The sequence below is a fragment of the Anopheles moucheti genome, chromosome 3 (assembly GCF_943734755.1).
Source record: "Anopheles moucheti chromosome 3, idAnoMoucSN_F20_07, whole genome shotgun sequence".
In the NCBI taxonomy this organism is placed as follows: domain Eukaryota; kingdom Metazoa; phylum Arthropoda; class Insecta; order Diptera; family Culicidae; genus Anopheles; species Anopheles moucheti.
Genome location: NC_069141.1, coordinates 40,093,027 through 40,112,458, shown reverse-complemented (window position 1 = coordinate 40,112,458; position 19,432 = coordinate 40,093,027). Strand labels below are relative to the sequence as shown.

Genomic DNA, 19,432 nt, shown 5'->3' with positions numbered 1-19,432 from the left:
TTAGAAAATGGTTACATACGCTAATCTAAGAATTATAGTTAGCTACTTGAAAAACTCAAAAAACTAAAAATCAATTACTTTTAAAAGGTAAAAACACGGCGACAACAAATTGGAAACCAACCTTCACACGCGTTTCAAGCGCGAGCATTGCAAAATGGGAGAACACGAACGCGAGTGGCCGAGAGAAACGAGACGGCATTCACTGGACGCAACATGAGAAAGTGAGAGTGAGCGTGAGCGTGAGGACGAAGTGCCCTTCCAAAACAAAATCATAACAAAGAAAGTAAGGGTGCACCACCGGCCAAGGTTCGCCCCACGGGGAAAGGTGGATGGTGGGTGGTGACGCGGTGGTGGCAAACGTTGAAAAGAACAGAACAGCGCAGCAGAGGAGAAACAGACAGCCGCCAAAGCGAGGAAACAATGAGCAGAAAAGAAAGCGACGGCACAACATATTTTCCCGAAACCGGGCATAACGCACGCGTCAACCGAATACCGAAACGTTTTTGCCCCCTCTCAGTCTTGCCTGTCTGCGGTGGCTATCTAGCTCTTGTTTTATCATAAACATTGGGAGGAAAACATCGCTCCGTCCCCGGTCGCATTCCCACCACCTCGCCCGCCCGCCCGCGCTGGTGCACATGGCGCTGGCACAAAAATAAACGTGCCCAAAGCGACCGTTTTCACAGTTCCACCAAACCCGCGCGTCCGTGATATTACGAGCTCGTTCCGCTCGACCCCGTAGTTTTGATTTGGCGTCCACCTTTGCCAGCTTTGTTACTGATTTCCGTATAAATATATAAATAGTTGTATGTGTGTGAGGCTGCTGTTTTGCTTTCCGCAATATAAGCTAAACAATATTTTCCTTAAAATATTTTGTAGCAATTTCGAACCACAACCTCATTTGGCTGAAATATAGCAATATAGCTTTATTGATTAGTATCGTAACGCACATGCCACAACGAAGTACAACAATTGCGCAGGAAGGTCTCCGCAACACTTTACCGAAAATGGTTCTTGTTTTGAAAACATCTGCGCAAGCAACTGTTTAAACTGTGTGGAGGAATGGAAATCACTTCTTCCTCAAGCACGGCTGAACGGCTAACTCCGCAGCGAGAAGTTTAAGAAGCCTCATTTTCCAAGTGATTACAGCAGAAGTTTTACTTTGCGGAAGCACACGTACAATCTGTGGCAAAAATAGACTCCTTTTTCTCCGCAAAACAAAAAGCGAAAGCGCCTTCATGGAAGATGTTGGGTGGGCAGGCTTACTTTTGGACTATTTTTGAGCATATCTGTAACCGGCGGACAAAACAAAGCCAATTCTGGGTTTGCGTGGGAGAAACCCCCGATAGCATTGCAATGCTATTAATAGACGCATAGTACAGACCGCCCGCCCGCCCTTAACGGCATGGAGATTGGAACGTGTAAAGAAATTCCGCTGTGCTTCTATGCTCGCTTCGCGGTCTACAAGTCGTCACGACATATTTTTAACGCATTCCATATCACGCAACATTATGCGGTTTTCTTTTAGGCGGATGGGATTACAATTTATTTGCTACAATGTTACGATCATTACACATCTTCTGATGAATGATGCGATTCACAATCATTACATCCTTTACGTCTAACTTCATCGCGACGCATATTTACCACGCAGGAAAATTAAATCCTACGCAGATGTGATCGGGTCCTGTGAGTCTAGACTGAGGAGAGGCTGAGGATTTTGCCTTCAGGTCTTCAACTTAAACTCTGTTTATCTTACAAGTTTACACTATATTTTAAGATGATGAATTAACTAGAGAATTTATCGTACATATCGTCGCTGTACAAATTTTAGTTGGAGGCGACGAATAACGTTTCCATGGTAACATTATTTCCCACATCCATGGATCATTTTTTGTGTGGAACATTTTTGATTTCATATCTCTTCTTTTAACTCCTTTCTTGCAACGCCTTCTAAGATCCTCTCGCCAACAATTTATATTTCCATGTATACTATGGTTTTACCAAATGGTTTTTACACGTATCGACGTCCACAGACGCGCAATTTGAGAATGTTTTTAATTGTTGTCCTTGGGTAATCGCGCGTTTTCTAGCAGTTTTCAATCGGATCCTTTACAAGATTTTCGAAAAGATTTTAATCGTGTTCGGTGATACAGTGTGAAAGGTTTCTTAAATGACAAAACTGATGCAAAATCCTATTCGACCCGTACGCAGCACTTACTTCTTCTTCTATCGGCACAACTTTAAGAAGTATGGGACTGACATTTCTGGCTTTCTGCGTCTTTGTTTATCCGTAGCTGAATATTCAGACCGAAGAACGGGGGATTTTGGTCCCGATCCGTTCCTGTGAAGACCGGCGTCGCTACCAACAAGCCACCATCCAAGTGCCAATAAGACTGGACTCAACATCCTGATTAATACAAATCAAGGAAAACCAGAAATGATCATTGAATCCACGAAGGATAAGGAAAAGGATACCATGTTTTATAGCAGCTTATGAAGGTATTTAAAAAGCTGTTTAACTGCTTGATTCGCTGCAATTTTTCATGTTTTTTATTAAAAGAAATGCGAGGGTGTTTCAGGAGCAGTTGATTCATCTCTGTTGTTTACTTCTCTAAAATAAATTTATCAAGCCAGGCAACCAGGAGTCTGTCATCAAGTCCCAACGGTCAAGATGTCATCAACTGCAAATAGGCAAAATACGTAATATTGCTATAAACTTCAGGAAAACATCTTTTGAAAGAAAATCTCGATTAAACCATAGGCAACATTCGTCAGAGAATTGACTTCCATCATCATATGGATCATTATACTTCACTGGATATTTCGGGTTTGCGATTGCAGTCCATGTTTCACCAGTTCATGTTCATGTCCATAAAATTAGCAACTTCCACCAATTGGGAAGAAAACGCCTTTTTAAACATCTTTAATTTTACGTACACTACGGAATTCTGTTGCATAGCCCTGTAACCGGACCGATTAGCTAGTATTAACCAAATGCATCACAATGATAGTAACACATCTTGTTCGCTTACATCTAATAATGCAACATCTTCGTAGCTACGAGTTGTCCCCAAACATGGTCACTCGAGCAAAGCTTAACCTCAAAACCTATCTCAACTTACACATACACGGGTAGTTCCCCTCTAATTTTTCTCTTCTTTTTTTTTTGGCTTTGCCACCGATGTCCATGTTGGCCTGCCGGACATGATGGATGACTATCTGTGGTTTGAATTACCCAGGACCGAACAGTTGTTGGTCAGTAACAACCATTCACGAGAGAATGATTCATTCGATTTTTGTCCTCACCATTTTACTGACTCATCAATGCATCGGAACAGAGCATCGGAAAAAAAACCGGATGGAATTGATGATAGTAAACATATCTACCAACCACCAGCCTGGAATATACTGATCTCGTCGATATTATACCTATATACTAAATACATCGAACCCACCACCATCCAGTTTGATCGCTGAAACAAACTTTCCATTACCAACCGATTAGCATTAAATGCCGGAGTGGAATTAAATACTGCTTCACCCATTGCAATCTCCGCCAAAGGGAGGGAAACATACACAGAGCTACACTTTAGCCACACGAGAACATGAGGAAACATTGTATTCTACTACAGCACAACATGGTGAAACACCGCCCTGTGAGTCGGTGAGGGCCACCTACCGATTCGAGTGCACCACCATCATCAACACCGCTCGTTGTAGCAATTCATCACGAGACGCGACGCAGTTTACCCCCGTGCGCGCCCCGCACGATCTTTAATTCCAATTCTCCAAACTCGAAGTCATCTGTCTCAGGGCCATCATGCAAGCTTGGAAGACAACAACAACAACGGGGTGGGGAAAAAAAAACGTACAAACTGAAGGTGCTTCGCTATAGCCGTTGCTGACGGTGGCAATGAGTATTTAGCACTGCTCTACGCGAGCAAAAAAAAACCATAGCCACCCAACCACCCACCACGGTATGGTCGCGTATCGCACCAACACACGCAGCACAGCACACAATCGGCCCAAGTTGGCTTAACAACGACAGCAGAAAAAAAAATCACCCAAGCCACCTGCAAAAAGTGGCACACTTCGCGTTCAACCGAAACGCACACAAACAAAATGGATAGAGTGCAGCACAACACCAAAAAAAGGCACACGCAAAGAGCGCATACAGCGAAGAAGAAGTAGGGGGGGAAAAAGCAGTAGAAGGTTTTGTTTGGGACAGGATGCGTTTTTGGGCGATGGGGTACTTTTGTTACAAATACGCACCTACGGCAAAGGTAAGGTAAAGATAAACGAACACTATGCATGCCCTTAAATTCGTATCTCTTTTCCTGTTCCAATATCGCTTTCCGATTGCAGGCAAACCCTGTTGCTAACGTCTTAAATGTGAGGGGCTGACGACTCTCCGAACACAGCGCGCAGAACGATTTGTTTAACGAAAACACCACTTATCGCAGCTCGCATGTTGCTCGTCGACACCGCAGCAGAGTGGACACAGCACACGCCAGCACACACCGTGCGTGTCAGCTTCTCGGAACGGCATTACTGGCAAGCAATTGGATGGGATTGATTGATTAACGGGCGTTATCGATTGATTGCTCTGCTGGTATAATCCCCGACCGAGAATTCCCAACCCCACCTATCGAATATACACGATTTACCAAACTATCAAACCGCGCGAATGATGTAACTGATACAGTTACAAGGCTCCCAAAGCTGCAACCGCCCTAATATGGAAAGTTGCTCTAAGACGACCAATTTTCATTTAAAGTCAATTTCAATACTTTTTATGTTTCTTAAAGTGAGAAAGATGCACACGATGCATCAATGCACCAAGTCAGAATACCTTAGCAGTTTCTTATTGGGAGCTCGTCATGGCTGCGTTGAATTGGAACACTAATACCATACGTAAACGGTAAAACATTCATGTATGTCAAATTGTCAAAGTTTGAATTCTTGGAAGATTTATTAATCCTCATAGATTCATCATTAATCCTATCAGTACTTGACCTATTTCGTCTGTACAAAAATTTTCTTGTTTCAGAAGTTCCATAAATATAAAAACTAAGTAAAAACACGATTCCTTGGAGATTCGTGAACCGTCAAAGATTGACCTTTAAGGTTCATAAATCCTTGAGGATTCACGAATTTAAGGAGATCGATGAACCTTTGAGGATTTCTGAAACATTGAGAAAATCGTGAAACTTCAGAGAATCCAGAGTGATTCATTCCATTCAAAGATTCATTCAACACCATCGAACATTATTACAAGTTTGTGACCATGACCGCACATTATTTGTTTGTTTGTTTGTTCTTTACGTTGCTATAAATATGCTGCCAATCAACAGTTGTAATTGATTGTTTACGACACATTATAACTGTTATTTATTGCTTTACCTCGATAGCATGGTTTAATTTTGTTTTTGCACAGTGTCCCCAGTGCAGCAATGGCTGTTATTGTTTTCTCAAAATATAAATGCAATTACATAGTGCTACTAGAAACCCGTAGCCTCCGTGTATCGAGTACAAACAATCGCAAAAAAGGACATTTTAATTATGACATTTATCAAACAACCCCTCACACAGTCAAAGCTTTCAATCGATGTAAGTACAACATCAACTGTAGCAAAAAAAAACAAGAAACACTCGTTCGTTCGTTACAATAAAGCACGTACACACACGTAAACGCGTGAGCAATTCGCCTACTGCAACAAACACCGATCGCCAACAAATCGCTAATGCTTTCAAGTGCATGCTGATGATCATCACTCACCGTGACAGCCTATGGTTTCTCATCGTCCCTAACGCTTGCAAAAGCGCCCAGCAACCCTTGAACTAGCGAATAAATTTACTCACCTTGGCGTTGAATGAATCGGTTTATGCTCACTGCTCACATACACACTCTTGCGAGCTATTTTTTGTTCGTGTATTTCTTCCTTCCGCTGTCATCGTTGTACGGTGTGTGTAAGCAGCAGCTGTTTTCGTGCTGCGCGTGAGCTTTTGTTGCTTCTCACAATGATTGAATTTCTGTTGGATTTGTGTGCGTACATTCACCAATCAATAGCGCATAACGTTTAAGGGGTTGCACCCATTTCAACCTTCGACGGGAAGTTTTGCGCAAAGCAGCCCCCCCCCCCCCCCCCCAACAATCCAACTTTACACTTCCTTCGTGTGAGTGTTTTGCGCTGTTGTTGTTGTTTTTTTTTGCACCCGTGTGCCATAACGTGTGTTTGCGTCACACAGAAGGCTTTTACTACACTGGCACTACTACTACTACTACTACTACCTACGAACCGCACACTCGCACACTCGCACACTATCGCACACCGCACAATTCACGAAACGTTCACGCGTTCGGTCACAATATGCTTCTCACATCTACAAACGTCCGGTATGTTTAATCACGCTGCTCACTGGCTGATTACGATTACGCGAGTTATCACATTTAGAGAAACGATCATCGTTTTGGTCACACAAAACACACACGCGCACTCACACACGCACACACACACGTCTACGCAGTCAGCGCTGCGTATACGTACGCAAACGGTAGATAATTGTCGTGTTATGTGTGCGGGGCTCTATGCATCGCATGACACGCGGATTACGACTTTGATTGCGCATTACTTTGGGGGTCGAACGAGACACAGAATTTGCACGGCGCTTTTGTTGAACGTCGAAGAAAAACAACCTTTGCCAACAACAAAACAAACACACACACACACAACACGCGTATACCATGGGTACGCAAGGGGGGGAGGGAAACAACATCCTTAGCCATCACCACTACACACGAACAAACCACATCGGTGCAAAAGCTGTGTGAACTCGTTTTGTTCTTCGTTGGTCATTTACGATCGTACTGAATTTCCGATAGCCATTTTTGCGTTTAAAGTTGGCCTTGTTACTGTCCTTCTTGTGTTTTGTTTTTCCACAGTTTCAACAGAATGTTTAGGAAGCACTCATTTAATTATTTTTCACTGCGTTTGACCCATCCCATCCCAAATGTAAAACGACGTCTGACGATTACGTCGGAAATTCCGGAGCTGTGACTCCTTACATCATAACAATCGTCGTGGAAATGAATCGGTCGGTAGCAGTGAGTGAATAGGCAGCAACTCACTCATTGGGGCTCACACATAGATCATAGAAACCAAACCAAATAATACAAAAAACCACAGAAAGATCCTATTATTACAGCCACTTCTGATAGAATTTCCCCATAACATCCGACTATTTTCCATATTTTCTTCAAAACAAAACAACGTAACAACCATAATCGAAAACAGATGCACGTATACACACGGGCACACAAGCACCCTTGCACCAACACGCACGATATATCAGTCGATGCAAAATAAACATAAATGTACGCCAGAGCGAAACGTTGCGATACGCTTGATTTAGTACAAATTGATTTCACAACCGAGAGAGAAACGAGCAAAATAAAAACCTTCCTCAAGCGGTGTTTGGCTGCATTCCACGCGAGTGCATTCGGGGTGCAGATATTACGCACGGACGGCAAACGGAGGCACATCTCGACCATCGCCAGACCCTGATTGCACGTAATGCATGCAGAGCGTAGGAAAGGTTTGGTGCTGTAAATTTAAACGACGCACAAGAAACGAAACGGTAGTGGTAGTAACAGGTAGTTACAATATTATGAAAAGTTTACCTAAAACACCACCAAATCCAAGGCAATTTCAAGTTGATTTCGAAGGCTATCCAAAGTCAAATATATTTAATGCACTTCGCAAAGGAACAAATGGAGCTAAATTGTCTCATAAAGGCAAAATTTAATTAGGTAGGACTAAGCTATTTAAGATTCAATATATTTGAAAGAAACCTTATCTGTAAGTTTCCACTAAAAAACAAATTATTTTAAACTAATGCAAATACAAATTTTTTGGAATGTACTTTTTTTTTAATCCAATTCTTTTGTTCATTAAAACATGTCTGCTTTCATAATATTAGACATTTAAATCTTAATCACGGCGTCGTTCTTCTTTTTCCGTGACAAATGAATAACAAATCAATTTGTCATGTAATAAAGGTGTTTTGACTCAACATACATATCATCTATAAGGATAGGATCGAAATAAATATGTAATGGGATTTTTAATTACATTTGGAAATTATTGGTAAAAATTTCCAACTCCATTTGATCCTTCTTCAGTTAATCAAATATAGGCAATGTTAATCCTTCGACGAAAAGTAAAATGGTTCTAGCTAACCTTTACCCACTCACCAACGCCGATGCGATACAGAAATGTCAAAGTTCGTAGGGTTAGCAACAGTTGAGTGCACAAATACAATCTAGGAATAAAGACCCGCCGCACTAAAGATTCCAATGAACTTTTCCACAGAAAAAGGTTTATGCTCTTTTGAATATGAACGCGCATTTGAATCGCGATCTTATTATTCGAGTATATCGTATTAATACAGAGTTTGTTTTTTATCGGTACAACAACCTCAAGAGGTCTAGGCCTGCCATTTCTGGCTTTCTTTGACTTTATTTACCCGTAGCCGAATAGTCGTCTAGCTTTCCAGACGAAGGATTGGTCCGGGATGGGATTTTGGATCGGGGTCGTGTCCTGTCGTGTAAAGACCGGCGCCACTATCAATACACCACTGGGTCGCGCCAGATCTACCTAAGCACATTCTAATTAAACTTCAAAAATGCCAAGACTAGGAGGACTGTCACGCCTTAAGATAGAAAACTTAAATCTTATCTTAACGGTATCTGTCGAACAATTCAGAGATGAATTGATACAATGTTTTTTTTTTTATGATTAACTTACTTGAATCTACTCGAATCTGATCTGCTGTTACGTAAAACAACGGAATTCAAGTAATTTCTTGAAAAAAAATCACCAAAATATCATTCACAATAAACTATTGTTCAGTTAATCTAAACAGCAGTTCCCATTACATCAAATGTTTTTTTTAGAAAGTTGTTTAAATGTTTAAAAGATTAGCATGTACTAGCTTGGGTATAACCAGTTACAGTAATCCTTTGTTTAGAAAATGTATCGAACAACTCACCGACACTCTTATTAGGTAAATCTGTTCTTCAATTCGCAGGTTCATTTGGGTTGCAAGTATGTGTGATAAATTAGTAGCGGATAAGCTTCCTCCCTTAAATTTTTCTTCCTCCGGTGTGTCATGTCTTGAGATTTGTGTTACGGATTCCCATATTTTGAAGGTGGGAATATCCTTTCCGGTCAAGCTTGATACAGTTGAGTAGTGATCGATGTTGATTGTGAAGCGGGTTCCGGTTTGGAGGGACGATCGTTAAACGATGATACCTTTGTGCACGTGCACAAAGTTTGCGATATGGGTGTCCTTTGTCAGATGCGTCACAATCCGTTTTCGTGACATCGATACAAAAACACGAATGAGACTACACGCACACACTCCTTCTTGTTTGTGTTAGAAACAGTAACATCATTGTGAAATGTGACAGCCGAACCCAATTGGGTTTTGGAGTTTAGAAATTTCACTATTCCATTGCGATTACTGCTTTTTTTTTTAGAGTGGACTGCTCTCATTCAATGTTCGATGGTTGGTGCGACTTACAGCTGCTGGTTACTGTTGCCGTGTTGTGTTGTGGAGCCACCCGAGACCACTTCTTCACACGGTGTGTTGTCACAATCACCGAAAAGGTCTGTCCGAAGAAGAAGATCATGTGAACGGGGGGGAAAGAAAGGGCGAACTCCAATCGAACCAACGTGCGGCCGAAAGCACACGCACACCGGCACGATGGTTTTACTCGAGCGATTCGTGTCTCGCACATAATCACACACAGTCTTGAGGCCTCCTCTCTATAATTGGCTCTATATCTCGTAGTGAGTGGTGCGTTTTTTTACTTGTTTGCCTTTCTCACCCTCTTGTCGACTCAAAGTCATCCTCATTCTACTTCACCCCTAAAAAACCCCATCTCATTAGGAAAGGCGACGGAAAGAGAATTCACTTCTCACTGGGAATAAACTCGCCCGTACTCACTCACACCGGGGTTCGTGGGGTTTTCTGGCCACTTCCTTTCTGGCAAACCCCTAACCAATGTGCGTTCCGCGTTCAATGCCTACGACAGACTTTTTTTCTTCGCCTCTCTTCTCAATGAGTTTGCATTTGCCGACGTACTACCTTCAAGCAAGGGCTTCCCGTTGTGCCGTTGTGTTTAACCCTTCATCTTTACCCGATGGCTGACGAATAGTTCAGCGGAAAAACGGCTACCGAGCTGAAACGGTCTTTGTGTTACGTTGCTTTTTTCCCTCCGATTTTCCTTGCACTCATTTTTGTTGTTTTATACATCGTTGCTTTTCGCTCACGTACAGTGTCTTTACAGCTTTCACCGTACACCGTTTATGGAAAGAAAGCTTGTATGTCACACGTCGGCACGTTTCACGTACACCAAACGGTCGGGAACCAACATAAAACACATGTGTAAAAGAAAAATCCCGACATACGCGAAATATTCACCGTCGGGCATCACTACCGCGTTTGAAAATTATGCAAACTTCAGCAATTGTAAAGCAGTAAATATGCTTCCTTTTTATCAAAATGCTATGAAAACTTCGCTAGCAACCGAAGTAGCAGCAACAGTCTAGAGCAAACTTCTTCAAAAATCGGCACACGCATGCATGGCATGCTACGGACGAATAGCAATGCACACATCATAAAAACACGCAACCATTCGAGCGCACACACACGCGTACACATAACAGTGGATGTGTGTGCGCGTGTGTATGTAGCCTTCGCTTCTCTCAAATGTCAACCGCACAAGGACTTTTATGGGATTTCTGAAACTTTTTCTGCGAGTGATTTTTCATCTCATCCTCTTGCTCGTTCGCACACTCTGTGCAAAAGGATACCGGCGCAAACGACAGTAGGATGCCGATTGTCACTATGTATTTTCGTGAGTGTGTGTGCGTGTGTTTGCATGTGCAATGCAACAATGTAACAATGGAATAGGGGTTTTTGCTACTCGAATGGATTGCAGTTAGGAAGGAGAAAAATATGGTATTAAAAAGACAGGACAATATACTTGTTGGTGTGTTCTGCTCCCAATGCACAGGAGCACACGCACATGACTCACATACACTTACACACACACACGCGCGCATACATCACATACAATGTATCGTAACAGCACGTACACATGCAGTACGCAATACTCGTTCATCGGGTGGTTGATAATTTCATTTCCCTTTACCTCCAATATTTCACCTTATTGCCTCCTGAACGATACTGTCTGCGTTCGGTCGTATCTTCGAGAAAGAACGAGCGATTTCAAAAATACACCATTCGCGAAAAAAGGGCACCCGACCGACCGTCTACTGGTGATAGTAATGATTATGAACGCTACAGAGCAGTGGGACCGAGCCAGGCTATTTGCTACTCTGGCACCAGCGGATCGCAGAGACGAATGACGAAAGGGTGCACGAAGTAACAGGCAAGGTAGATCAGTCAGTTACAACCGAAACGTATGGGGATTTCCGTCTGCACTGCAATGAACAACGGAATTGATTATTGAGGGCAACATTTTTCGGTTACTTCCTTTGCCCAATATCTCATCTGCCAGCGAGCCGTTTGGTACATTATTGGAACAGTTATTTCGACCCTTACGCGACTAGGATCTGCGTGTTCTTCCCCTATCACCATCATCCTAGCCCTTCCTCCAGAAGACAGAACACCAACCATCTCCACGCATTACAAATTACATTCGTTCACTCACTCGCGCTAACAACGGAATCACCCGTGGCCACCGTAGAAATAAAAGTCCTTTTTGCGCTCAAGACCAACGGCACATCCGCATGACCGATGGATTTTTCGGAGGCTGGCCACTTCCGACGAACCCCGCGCACCCGCAATACACGGTACCGAAACACTTTCAGTCAAAAAATCACCTTAAACGGCCGCAATGAAAAATGTACAACACGCAAAGATCGCCATTTTATTTTCTTATTGTTGTTGTCATTCCTGCTCTTCAGTGCTTAGCGCACTATGGTCGATGCATTCGGACATCGCCATACATCATCATTTGACACTCCTCGGAGTAAATTTACATACAGTTTTATGATTTTTCGTCAAATCGTACAGCTGTGCAACTAAAATCCTATAATTATGATTGTTTTGTGCTTTATATTCATTAAATAAAGTTCAAGCTGTATCTGGAAAAGTATGAAGAAGATTATAGGTTCAACATTTTTTATTGAACCACTGATAAAGCAATGTAAAACGCTGTAAATTACAATCATTTTACAGAGAAGCGATTCAGGTGCGTTATGAAGTCATCAGTTTGTTTCAATTACTTTATAATTCACTCTGTGTTTAAATATATTTGAACGAAGATTTTAAATAATTGTGGGATAAAATGTCAAAAATGCATGTCAACTTTTTAACGAAGCTGTGTTTTGCTGTCGTAATGAAATATTTCACGCAAAGAGGCGCGAAATTTGACGGTTGCTGACAATCCACGAAACGAGAAGTAAAATCGTGCTAGGAAGTCTACCGGCAACTCTATTTCTGGTTAAACAAATAACAAAATTCAAAATATCCGAACTAGACTGTATTTTAATAATGCCTTTCAGAAGCATGGAGTTATAAAAGATCTATTCCTAGTTCCTCGTACAACTCATAGAGCTCGTCATTGTAGAAGCACCACCATTGTTCTGCTAAACATTCGACGCCATAAACTCTTCTGAGCGTCTTCCTCTAAATGACCAGGTCTCGGAGACTTGCGTAAGTGCATATCTCAGCGGCATGGAATAAGGTGTTGAAAGCCTACGCATTTCTTAATTCTAACACATCTTTGGAAATAGGTTATAGGGAAATGCTGCAGTTCATGGTAAACGACGCGTGGTCTCTCAATTGCGGCTTTCGGTTACCCAAAAAACAGATTTTACTTTGAAGCGTGTGATATGAATTATTAACTCTTCCTTTACGCCAACCAACCTCTGTGTATAAGAGTTGTTAAGCAAGAAGACGATGTGTTTAACGAAGGGAATGCTAGTTTCCAAAGACACGAAATAGATCCTCATCGAAAATAACCATTCACTGCTAACTGTATAACCGTAAGGTTCAAATGGTTAAAAAGGTAACTCTCGCTATTAAGTAAAATCGGTGAACATTCTCACCCTGTTGCCGTTTTATGTACCGATACGTTAATTAACATTTATTTATTCTCTCATTTGTTATTAGTTGCATTCATCATTGTGTCACGCGTAGTTTGTTTACCTTCACTTCCATCGAGAGCGCACAACGAAAAATGGTGTTACGAGCTACGTAATTAGATGTACTCTCTCACCGAGCGTCGGTACGTATGATCCATGTCCTTATTTCTCCTCTAATCTGGTTAATCGAAAGTAATGCGCCCATACGGCTCACCGATTGGGTTTATGCGTTTTTGTCGACGTTTGCACTTGCGATTCTTTCCTAAAAGAGATTTATCTTACAAAGCTCTTTCGTTTCAAGTTGACCGTACACTAGCAAGTGGTGTAGAAAGAGGTGTTGTTTTTATTTTCTTTGTCAAAAAATATTTCTACCTCTTCGCTTTACCAAATCCACCAGCCCTTGGGTTTCGTCGCCAGTTTTACTATGTTATGGGTTTTTACTTTGTCACTCCATCAATATTGATCTGACACTGGCTTGTATACTTTCTGCTATCGAATTTGTTTTTACTCCCTCCATCCTTCATTCGCTAAAATTCAGTCCGTAGAATAGCGATGAAATGTTGTACTTACACGATATCTTCTATTACACATGACATTCACTCACGTAGGTTCTTTGAAAGTATGCGAAACTCAAACATTAGCTCATTGTTCTAGATTTTTCTAATAAACTTATGATTGCGGCCTAGATGGTTAAAAATCACCCGTTACCTTGAAATGAATATAGCTTCATTATGCTAGTTAAGAATTTTATTTTCTCCAATACCTCCGACGTTCCAAAATGCACAGAATACGAGCGGATATCATCTTCAAGAACAATGTTTTAAGTTTCGACTACTTTCAAATATGCTTCCGTTTGGATGTCGCGCTACAGCTTATCCTCGGGGGATGCGAAATAGATGACTGAATGAATCTGAATCGAATCGAATTTAGAACCGTAAGAAAAGAAATAAAACAACTATGCATGTGCAGCAACAAGATACTATTTTTCAGCTTCACACACGTGCGTGGTAATGAAATCTTACTAAATGTTATAAAAATTTGGGATACTATCTGCCACCTATAGCATTTTGCTATCGCTAGCGAGCTATAAACACACACACTAACGATTTTTTCTACTGCTTTGTAGAAATTATGCGGGTTTCTATAAACAGTAAAATTATCCTTTTGCTTTCGCTAAATCTAGGAGAAAATATGTTGAACATGTAAAGAAAACTAAAAGAGGAAAAACAGTTTCCAAATTAAAATTATATATATATACCTTCAACAGGATTCCCTATTGCAGCTTCGAACGTGCATCGTGTTTGCTTGTAGTCTAGGAGCCCCCTTCGTATTGATATTGATGTAGGATGAAAATGCCCATTTCAATTATTTATTGCTGAGCGATTAAATCAATTTCATTTATAAATGCACATTGTGGAGAATATTGTTTGCTAGCTGCCAGATTGCTAACAAACTCGTTACAAACGTTCGAAATATAAACACACAAATACTTCTTTTCTGCGAGATAATCCTACGGTACGACTGGTGAATACAGTTTCCTGGGCCTTCACTAGTTATTCCGCAGGTTTGAGCATCTGGTGCTCAACTACCTCTCCTTGCAATAGAACCGGCATATTTTTAAAAGATTTAATGCATCCTGAATTTGCTTAAAATGTTCCTTGCAATGAAAAAAAAAATAGATCTATAATAACAACACGCTAGTACTTGTCGCTATATGTCAAGAGAAAATGCTGGTCTTATAAACAAAAATGCAACTAAAGCATTTCGTATAAGACACATAAAAATATAATATTCCCGCTCGAATCGAATCAATAAACCAACGGTGGATAATCCTCGGGGCTACGATAGATTAACAACAAGACACAATTGCACATACTTCTACAGATACGTCGTTCTGTCGTACCGTGCATCGTACGTTTCACATATCTAAGTTGTCGTCAACTTCACACTGCACGTGTCACTACTATACCATCATCCGTCCTACATAAAGGTTAGGGGGAAGGGGTTCTTTTCTGCTGCTGCATAGAATTCAGCACAGCTACGACGGTCGTCCTCCCGGTCGCTGTTAAAACCGTGCCCGTACGTAGACGGCGCTGGCATCGTGTGAACCATAGCCAAGACGTTTGGCGTGTTTGTACACCTCGTTCGAGGCCGCTGTAATGGGCAACGATTGCTCCAGTCCGTCTGCTAGGCTTAACGCAAGCTTGAGGTCTTTCTGCATGTGCTTCAACGCCTGATGGGTTGGGAATTCACCCTTGATAATCGCTATTTTTACGATAGAGGCAATATAGAATGTTAAATACCATCATTTAAAAGGAACAGGACAAAGCGAACTATACAATATATACTTACCATTTCCTTTCTGCAGCATCATTTCTGAGGACATGCTAGTTAATTCTAGCACCTCCAGAACGTCCTTCTGCTGGAGCCCAGCTCGATCCGCTACAATAACAAATTGGTCAGTTTCAAATTTACAATTCTTTTAGACTTGTCGTACAATTTACTTACCTAGTGCCATCGCTTCAGCCACTCCGGCAAGCGTAATTCCGGAAATCATCTGCAGAATCAGATTCATCTTTGTAGCATTGCCAACGTCACCCAGGTAGAAAGAATTGCGGGAAATTGCTTCGAAACAGCTTTGACATTCCTCAAACAGCAATCGATCTCCGCTCGCAAGAATGATAAGCGTTCCCTCTTCCGCTTGGTTCTTCGACCCTTGTATCTGAGGATAAAAAAGAGTTTGACCGTTACAAAATCTCTCTTCTCCCTTGTGGCAAGATAAAATACAGATATGTTGCTTACTTGTGCTTCCAAATAGCGACCGCCTTTGGAGATGATTGCTTCATTGATGTCATTAGAAGTTTCTGGATCGACACCAGTCATCTCAACGTAACCTTTGCCGGCCAGATTTGCCGACATTACGCCACAGTTACCGAACACCATCTGGAATGGTGCAACAACATCATGGAACAATAGATTAAAAGCATATTTTTTATCACCGCTCGTACGGTGCGTTACTTACATCCTTTGCAACCTGCGGATCAGACACGCACGAATAGGTGACATCGGTCATTTCTACCACATCTGACGGAGTTTCCGCAACTTCCGCACCGACCTCCTGAAATTTGCGACATTTGTTGGCGCTCCGGTTCCAAACCACAACCGAGTGGCCCGATTTGATCAGATTTTTCACGATCCCACAGCCCATAACGCCAAGCCCGAGGAAACCGAATTTCAGCTGAGATGCTTTGATATTGCGCGATTGTACCGCATTCGAAACGCTTGACATGTCGATCTCAGGCGTCGCTGGTCGGGTGACAGTAACCGGACGGTTCAGCAGATGCGTTACCGGCGCATTGCGTCTTACCGGACTAGCGTAGCTATCGATATCCAGGGAAGCCAATTCGCCGGAATCGTTCAAAAGTTTCTTCTTGCGTTTCGGTGACGGTGCGCCTGTCACACCATCTTCTAGCGTGGCCTTTGCTTTGTTGCCAACTGAACGCACCTTCGTGATAGATGCCTATCCGATGCAGGGAAAAGAAAATCAAGACAGATTAGTCGACATGCATATTAGTAATGTTTGCAATTGCGATGCACCAAAAAAAGGTAGGCTACGGGATATACGGAAACCCAAGATTTATACTGGTGGGATGCAAAATTTAAAACAGGGATGGTGCCAAAACAAAAGTAATGAAATGTAATAATCAGTCACAAACCATCTTATCCACGTTCAATTTGAGTGGCAACGAGGCACGTACTTTCTTCTTGGCTGATTTCTTTATCAGCGGCGTCGTGGTGGCATCGTCCACCGATTCCAGGACGGCGGGTGTCGACGTGTTGTTAACGGAGGCTCCATCCTCTGCCCCACTTTCCTCCGTACCGCTGGTAACGCCTTCCCGCAGTCTATTAAATTCTTCGTCCGGATCCGGGCGATTAGCGGCTTCGTTTTCCCCAACGAACAGTGGCTGAAATTTCTGTTGTGAAGTAGAGTGACATTATGTTGCGCTCATTGCAATGTTGTCTTTTAGGGACAAGCAAGGGGCGGCCCGGTGGCATGATGGTAGCGACACGGGTCTTCACACGAACGGACCAAAATTCCATCCGGACCAATCCCTCGTACGCAGGACGTTTGATTATCCTGACTATTTTGGGTAAATAAGGACACAAAAAGCCAGAAATGGCAGACCTAGACCTATTGAGGTTGTTGTGCCGATAAAGAAGAAAAAGAAAAGGGGGACAGTACAAATATTTACCTCCGGATTTACGCGGAATTCTTCTATCTGTTTCAAAGCCTCTTTGAAATGGGCAGTTTTGCAGGAGTTTATCAGTGTATCCTTAAACTCCAGATACGGCTTGATTTGCGTTTCCTCGATCCAGGCACTGTAAATAAAGCGTATTTCCGTTGTTAGATAGCACTAGTCCGAATCTTTCGTTTTGTTATTGGATACTCACTAGTTGTTGGAGCCGAAGAAGAAAATACACTTTACTGGGTTGTTCTTTTTGACCGCAATTTTCCGCAGTTCTGCTGGCGGAACCGAGATACGGCCGGGCCAGGGCGAAAATCCCTTCATCTTTGCCCTGCACATAACAAAGCACGGGAAGAGAAACATACGAACATATTACTAACAATCGTCACATGGATGCAGAAGAAAAACAACAGTTCTCGGTTTGAGGTTATGTTGCCTATTCTCCCGCTTCTTTCGTTGCGACATTGATGCAAATGTAGGTTCCGCGAATCATTATTCACACATACGGTTTTATGATGCTATTCGAACACTCCATCATAGAGCCCACGAATGCACAGGGCAGAATCATAACAGAATTTTGTTCCACTGGCATTGAAAATTGGTGCCGTACGGCAGATCACTTACCAAACGAGATCGTTAACAGCATAACCCGTGCTGTCGGACATTATTGTTTGTTTAATGCTAGTCGCTGCTTGGAAACCGCACCACTGCGCGCTTGCTGTTTGCTATGACTCTGCTCTGCTGCCGTGCCTGCACTTGAAGGATTGCACCTCCGGGGTCCGCGTTTTTCGGGTTGGCTTCGTCTCGCTGCACGAACCGCACCACCCTCTTCCGCTACGTATATGCTCTGGCGTACGCACTTCCACACGCACACACTCAATCAATTAAGCCGTCCGATAAGCCGACGCCAAGCCGACGACGATGATGGTGGTGGCTGCTCGGGGGTGACCACGCTTAATGTGACAATTATGCACACGTCGTCAAAAGCAACAACGTAATGAGAAACGCTAGCCCAATGGCTTTTCCGGCGTGCCCTGCGGGTATCGGATGAAAACTGCTTCGAGTGTTTTTGTGAAGCGACCGCGCGTCACTTTCGTCACTATGGTGGTCGTGTGTTTGCGCTTCCCTTTCGTACGCGCGCTCAATCTCTATCTCTTTCTTCTCGCTCTCGCGTCAGCCCTACGCACGCACACCAGCAGAGGCAAACTTACGGCAAGCGCTAGAAGATGATTGCCACCGTAAAAAAAGTTCTCTTTGGCGGAATGTATCACGGAACTGCACTGTATACTTTACAAACTGTACAAACTGTACACTTTCGTACAGACGGCACACGTCTAGGGCGTTTCCAGACTGGGGAGTTCCTCACCGCAATCGCTTGTACAAACTTTTCTTTGGTCAAGTTTTTCACAAAAAAGTCGTGCTCACTGGTGCAATTGGTGATAATAAAAAATGGCGGTTGTTATGATTTTGATGCTTCCGAAGACTTGACACAGGACTTGACAGCAGTTGACAAAACGGAATCAGTGTAATAAAATTTCTTGGCAAAGAATAGTAATTAGCACTACCTGTAAAAGCAGAAATTCAGCGCAGTGACTTGTTTATGTGGTGTATTGTACAATTAAAAATAAAATACTAAACCAAACCTATTTCTCTGGATGCCCAATGTCGACTTTTGTTTATTGAAGTCGCTTTGTAAATTTGAAATAAAATCGAAAAATTTAACGTAAAACAATGCTTGCTCTAAATATAAACTGAATATCATTAATTAAATGCGTAAAAACAAAAGTTTACGCTCCAAATAATGTAATGACATGACCATCAAATTCTTCATCACTAACCATTGTGCATCATGGTCCGTGTGGGGTGACGTTTGAAATCAGACGTTTACCTTTCGAAACGGGTTTGAATGAGCCGTTACGGAGTTGAGCGATTATACCATGCTGTATATTTTTGGATTCCAAATATTGAAACATTTATTAAGCCCAACCTGTTGATAGCCTTAAA

At 42.3% G+C, this 19,432-nt stretch overlaps 2 protein-coding genes across 4 annotated transcripts in view; both read right to left on the bottom strand.

The window, feature by feature from the left end:
• Positions 1–11,961, bottom strand: part of LOC128305669 (uncharacterized) — a 75,667-nt gene extending 63,706 nt beyond the window's left edge. The window contains exon 1 of the mRNA XM_053043238.1: positions 11,916–11,961. The gene's annotated coding sequence lies outside the window, so the exon portion shown is untranslated. The remainder of the gene's footprint in view (positions 1–11,915) is intronic.
• Positions 11,962–14,536: 2,575 nt separating this feature from the next.
• On the bottom strand, positions 14,537–18,836 carry LOC128300457 (cytokine-like nuclear factor N-PAC). 3 transcript variants are annotated; one of them, XM_053036519.1, is made up of 9 exons: positions 18,053–18,836; positions 17,634–17,759; positions 17,435–17,561; positions 16,898–17,146; positions 16,204–16,701; positions 15,984–16,124; positions 15,690–15,903; positions 15,534–15,623; positions 14,537–15,446 (listed from the first exon to the last, which is right to left on the bottom strand). In XM_053036519.1, the coding sequence occupies exons 1-9, from the start codon at positions 18,091–18,093 to the stop codon at positions 15,247–15,249; spliced, it is 1,686 nt and encodes a 561-aa protein (XP_052892479.1). In that variant the 5' UTR covers positions 18,094–18,836; the 3' UTR covers positions 14,537–15,246. The 3 variants fall into 3 exon arrangements, with proteins under 3 accessions (XP_052892479.1, XP_052892478.1, XP_052892480.1); XM_053036518.1 differs by having other exon boundaries at positions 16,898–17,155; positions 18,053–18,835; XM_053036520.1 differs by having other exon boundaries at positions 16,940–17,155; positions 18,053–18,835.
• Between the last annotated feature and the right edge of the window lie 596 nt (positions 18,837–19,432).